Source organism: Dipodomys ordii, unplaced genomic scaffold (assembly GCF_000151885.1).
Source record: "Dipodomys ordii isolate 6190 unplaced genomic scaffold, Dord_2.0 Scaffold207, whole genome shotgun sequence".
NCBI classification, from domain to species: Eukaryota; Metazoa; Chordata; class Mammalia; order Rodentia; family Heteromyidae; genus Dipodomys; species Dipodomys ordii.
Window position 1 is genome coordinate 2,089,319 of NW_012267423.1, and position 6,240 is coordinate 2,095,558.

At 43.6% G+C, this 6,240-nt stretch overlaps 1 protein-coding gene across 1 annotated transcript in view; it reads right to left on the reverse strand.

Moving 5' to 3' along the window:
- Armc10 (armadillo repeat containing 10) overlaps positions 1-4,641 on the reverse strand; it is a 24,332-nt gene extending 19,691 nt beyond the window's left edge. The window contains exons 1-2 of the mRNA XM_013035267.1: positions 4,551-4,641; positions 154-432 (exon numbers count right to left, since the gene is read on the reverse strand). Coding sequence (XP_012890721.1) covers positions 154-432; positions 4,551-4,641 — 370 coding nt within the window. The remainder of the gene's footprint in view (positions 1-153; positions 433-4,550) is intronic.
- Positions 4,642-6,240: the final 1,599 nt, after the last annotated feature.

The window sequence follows — 6,240 nt, forward strand, 5'->3', positions numbered from 1 at the left end:
AGGACCAGGCCCGCCGCCACCCAGCCCGCGTCCCGGGCGCCACCCATGCTGCTGCCAGGCAGGGCGCGGCGGGGACGCCGCGGGAGGCTGGAGGGATCGACGCTGAAGACTCCCGCACGCGAAGGACCAGCCGAGGCAGAATGGAGACCTCACCTAGAGAAAGGAAAGGAGGGGCTGAACTCCAGTCCACGGAAGCCGCCCGGCTCAGATCCTGAGCCCTCCCACTCTTCCCGCCCAGTCCCAGCAGCTTCCTCCAGGGGCGCTGGTTCGGCGGGAAGCTCAGACTGCGCCGTCGCAGGAGGCTCGCCCCGCCCACGGCCCCGCCCCTCACCGCGGAATGCAGTGCAGGTAGTCTCTCCCTCCCGCCCCCAAACACACACGGTTGCCAGGCAACGCCCGGAAGCGGGCGGTCTTCTCGAGGCCGCGCGACTGCTGTCCAGAGGCAAAGTGCAGATGCTCAGTCCGGCCTCTGGCCATGGCTTCGCTACGCACTGCCACCCCCAGGCTCAGGAACTACTTTAAGGACAACTACATTCCTCAGGTCTGCGAGGTACTGGAGTCTCGTGGGTCGAGGGTGGGGAGTGGAAGGGACGGGAGACCGAGAAGGAGAGGAGGGAGGGAAGAGCGCGAGGAAAGGCGGATTCAGATTTGGGTCCCGCGGCGAGTGTGGGCCGAGGATACAGAGCATCACAGACCCAGGAGTGATGGTGGCTGAAGCAGAAGGTCGAGGGTGATAGACCCAGGGGCAGAGCTGCTAGGAACTGTGCCCATTCCTTGCTCATGTAACTGTAACCCCTCTGTACAGCATCTTTACAATTAAAAATGTTAAGAGTACATGTAGGCCAACCTGGAAGGTTTTGACAAGCGGAGGAAGTACCCGAGTGACAGGAGAATGAGTGTAGTATGGTGAAGAGTGTCAGCGTGCGCTCTCTCTCTCTCTCTCTCTCTCTCTCTCTCTCTCTCCTTTCCCCTCTCCCAGCCCTGACATAAGGACCTGAAGTGGTTCTGTGGAAAAGAAACCTCACAATCAGCATTGTTTTGGGGTAAGAGGAATCTCCCAGGCAGACAATATACAGGTGATTTGTAGGCTTTGTAGTTTTAGGTGTAGAAAGCAGAGAAGTTTGTGGAAAATAGTTGAGAAGAACTTGCTCTGGGTTACTTCATGTACAGAACCGCACGTTTAGGTCATTCATGGCCTTGATCACCTTCATTTTATAAAGCAATGGGTTTGACACTGCCCACTTCAAAGTGACACTGGAAATAGCCTGATACCCAGACATGCTTTTGACAGCTCTGTGCCTTGAATAACCACTTGGAGTTGTGCAAGTTCTTAGCTCCTACAGAGATTTTTTTTCTCTTTCATCTCTATTAGCTCTCTGGGCCTCCAAGACAGCTTTTATGAAAATACACCCTCTTTAATTCTGTCTTAGGATTACCTTAGCTTATTTTATAAAAGGTAATGTGTTAATTTGTGTTTATAAATATAAGTATGAATAATATGTTTATAAAGGGTAATGAGAGTAATATGTGTACTTAAAATTGGAACAAAAAGGATATGTGGCTGGGCGTCTATAATCCTAACTACTCAGGAGGCTGAGATCTGAGGATCTCGGTTCAAAGCAGCCCAGGGAAGGAAAGTCCATGCGACTCTTACTCAGAAAACTGGAAGTGGTGCTGTGGCTCAAGTGGTAGAGTACTAACTTTGAGCTAAAGAGCTGAGTGGACAGTGCCGAGGCCCAGAGTTCAAGCCCCATGACCGACAAAAAGAAAAAAATCTGTGTTGCAGTGTCAAATAACAATAGTAGGAGTTGGTGAGTGCATTCCAATGAAATTTATGCAGCTTGTGGATATGTTGTAATGCAATAAATTCTGGCACTATGGAAAGAAATCGGTGTTTCTGTCTTTCTATTTTTCTGACACATCACCACAAGGTATGTGTGGTGGGCTGGTATAAAAAGAATGAGGGAGAGATAGCGCATAGATCTGTGCACAGAAAGAGAAGAGTGCAGATGAGGGTATGAACTTTCCAATTCAGTTGGGAGGATGATTTAGTTTAGCTTCTATTTTTTTATGGTAATTTAGTAGTATTTATCAAAATGTGAAATACAAGTGTTCCTTGCCTAAGATTTTATCCTGAGGGGTCCTTCACTCACTTTCATTGCCACATTACCAGAAGGTGCAAAAGAACCGTTTTTCCAGCAACCCACAAACTATCTTAAACTCATTACTCAGTCCTCCTGATACTATTAAAGTGAATTCCATTCTTCCCAGTTTCTCTTTTATTTATATGACTCAATTTCCCAGGAATTAATCTCTCCTAAAATCCACCTCCTAGGGCTGAGAGTGTGACTCAAATGATAGAGTGCTTGCCTAATAGGCCTTGAATTCAAACTCTAGTACCACCAAAATTTTTTTTATAAAAAGATAAACTAGTTTGAAATCCATCTACTGGAAGTTTTGATAAATAAACAGTCTTCATGAGATTTTCTTGTATAATTAACCTCTTCTGAACTTCACATATGTGTCATCAGTAAAACCTGTTTTTCACTTACAGTATCATTTCCATGCAAAATTCTTTATTTAGTGAAGTCTGACTTTAAAAATACTAGTTTTGCATGGCCCACTAAGCTAACAATATGTTGATTGATTTAGAACCAGTCATTTTCAAATACTGGCCCCCCTCCACCAATTCTTTCACTCCTGGGAATCATGAATATGCCTTTTTTAAATAAAAAAAGCAAACTTCATTTTGCATACCTCTTTTGTTCTGTTCCCATTTTTTTTTCATTCACTGCTCTCAATTTTACTAATTCTGTTTTATGCTATGGTCTGTTCTGTAAATCTTAATTTCAGACAATATATCTTAGAGTGCTAATTGATTTTTTTTTCCATTGGTCACGGGGCTTGAACTCTGGGCTTGGGCACTCTCTCTGCACTCTTCAGCTCAAGGCTAGTGCTCTACTGCTAGAGCCACAGCACCACTTCAGGTGAGAGCCACTGGCACCCAGCTCATTGACTCTTTTAAATACATTTGAGCAAGTAAAAGAATCCATCGTTCCATCCATTTTGTAACCTTTTTTTTTTTAACATGTTTATTATTGTTATTTTAAAGTCATTACCCCATACTCGAAATATCTAGATTATCTGTGGGTCTACTTTATTTATTTGTTTTTTGTTGGTCATGGTGCTTGAACTCTGGGCCTTGGTGCTGTCCATGAGCTTTTCAGCTCAAAGTGAGTGCTCTACCACTTGAGCCACAGCTCCACTTCAGGTTTCCCAGTGGTTTATTGGAGATAAGAGTCTGATGGATTTTCTTGTCTGGGCTGGCTCTGAACCTCAATCCTCAGATCTCAGCCTCCTGAGTAGTTAGGATTATAGACATGAGCCACCAGTGCCCAGCTATTGTTTATTTTTATAATTGATTATTGATCAATTTCTTGACTCTGAAAATATCAAGTAAGAGTGATTTTATTGCATATTGTATAGAAATAGACACTTCACATGATGTATTCCTTCTTTCCCTTTCTTCCTCCCTTCTTTCTTTCCTCCTCCTCCCTCCTTTCTCCCTCTCTTCCCCTTTCTTTTCTTTACTCCCCTACCACTAGAGTCTGACTCAGTATCTTGAACTTGCTTGGCTTGCTTACTTGGTTTGTCCTCTATCCACTTCTGCCTGTATCCACGTACTTCCAGCTTTTTGCTCATTATTCTGGAGATAGAGTCTCAAGGACTTTTATGCCTCAACTAGCTTCAAACTTTCAGATCTCAGACTTCTGAGTAAGCTAGGATTACAGAGGTGAAACACTGGCAAGTAGATTTCCTTTCTAAAGAGGCAGTGATCTCTATACAGGCTGAGCTGAACTGCGCTGTCACTGCATTTCAGGCATTTAGACTCAGTCCATGTCTGGCTTGTCCCATTTCTTGGGCAAAGCTCCTCTGGGCTTAAGATTGAGATGGTATCAGGTCTTCAAGTCTCCTTACTCTGAAAGACTTCAAGTGATACAGGTGTTTCTTCTCTAATTTTAAAAATTGTTATTATAAAGGTAATGTCCAGGGCTGGGAAGTTGGCTCAGTGGTAGAGTGCTTGCCTTGCATGCCGGAGGCCCTGGGTTCGATTCCTCAGCACCACATAAGCAAAAAAAAGAAAAAAGCTGGAAGTGGTGCTGTGGCTCAAGTGGTAGGGCACTAGCCTTGAGCTGAAGAGCTGAGGGACAGCGCTCAGAGTTCAGGCCCCATGACCGGACCAAAAAAAAAAAAAGGTAATGTCCAGCCTTTACAGGTTTTTGAGCTTAACTGTTCAGCTTTCTTCCCCAACTACAGCTTTAAATTCTATCAAAAGTAGAGGATTAGGAGAGGCTGACTTGGTGGGGAAAAAAGGCCATGGGAACAATGATGAAGATACAGGGCACACAGGGCTGCTGTTATTCTCACTAACTTGCAGTAACCCATCTTCATTTTAGAAGAACCCCCTGCAATGTCCCTGCAGGGCTTCCATGCCTTCGAGGCCCTGCTCATGACTGCTGCTTCCTTTGCTGACCATCACTCATGATTACTCTGCCCCAGCCAAAGAGACCTGGCTGCCAGGCACACCAGCCTCGGGGGCTCTGCACTGGCCACTGGAGAGGCCAGAACTTTCTCCTTCATTGCCTATGCTCTACACTCATTACCACTTCCTCACAGGAAGCTTGTTCTGACCACTAATATATATGTGTGTATAGATGTATACACACATATACATATATATAAAACAATTCTGCAACTACTTTCTTCTCAGTTTTTACCCATAGCATTTATTATCATCTAATTTATTTTTCCTCCCTCCCTCCCTCCCTTCCTCCCTCCCTCCCTCCCTCCCTTCCTTCCTTCCTTCCTTCCTTCCTTCCTTCCTTCCTTCCTTCCTTCCTTCCTTCCTTCCTTCCTTCCTTCCTTCTTTCCTTCCTTCCTCTCTTCCTTCCATCTAGCCTTCTTCCTCCTTTCATGAGAATATGGGCTAACACAGGTCAGGCATGGTGTAGGAATGTCTAATGATAGACATTCATTGAGTGAATAAGTGAATCAAGAAGGAAGCAAAGAAGAAAGACAGGAAAAAAAGGGAAAAAAAATCCCTGCTACTTTGGAGATCATTGTTAGAAGTGCTCAAGAAAAGATGGACGTATTGAGACATGCTATCATTTCTAATAATCTTATGGCATTTCATTATATTAACAAAGCAAAAATTTCAAAAGCAAAATAGAGCCTTAAGAATCAATACAAAATTGTAACCCCTCTACATGGTATTGTCACAGTAAAAAAAAAAAGACATAAAAACAAAGAAAAATCAATACAATTTGTATATTCTTAAAAAATTACAAGTGTGGGGGGACAAATGTTCATATGTAATTGTTTATAAATGAGCTTTTGCGTTTAGTAATTGTTAAAATTTTTCTTTGAGCTAAAGTTCAGATGGGAACTCCGTCTTTTTCCTAGTGCCTTTATTTCTACCTTGAAGAAAGTAGGAAGAAGTCGGAAAGAATAACTTAGGAAATAATAAAAACGTATGTGCTCCACAGTACAAAACCACTGAGAATAATGATCAGCAATAAACATCAAAGAAATCAACTCTCAGGACTTTCTTTCCTTAAATGGTAGCTAGAGAGACAGGAGTGGAACTGATTATGGGGGTCTGTATCAGGTTTGGACATCAGGCAAGAACAGCTGCTTTCAGACACTGATATAAAGAACCACTACCAGGAACTTTCCACTCCAGAAAAACATTCTCAAACCACAGATGTTACTTTGAATAAAACCAGGGCCTGGGATCAGTCAAACTGGATTAGAGCAAGTATGTCCAGCTGTGGCCCATGCAGCCACCACTGCTGCACACAGTGTGCATGGAAAACAGGAAGGAGCACACAGGAAACAATGGTCACAAGCCCACCTGTACCAGCACAGAGTAGGTAGGATGTAATGCGTTGCCTGCATTGTAGAAATCTGAAGAACAAACTGAGAGCAGACTCAAGATCACCAGAGAGGATGAAGAAAGGAATTAGACTCAGTTCCTTACTTCTCAGCTGGCTCTTTCCCTGGTTCTGGTTCCTCTTTTATGTTTTCTCCCTTTATATAAACTAGTATCTGTCTCTTGTATGATCTGATAGCACTGATTAGTTTTCTAGGTATTGTTGATATAAAGGGTGTGGGTAAACAGGCTAGGACAACCAAAATAAGGACCATGGATTATGCTTTCACAAGTTATATTGTTAAATC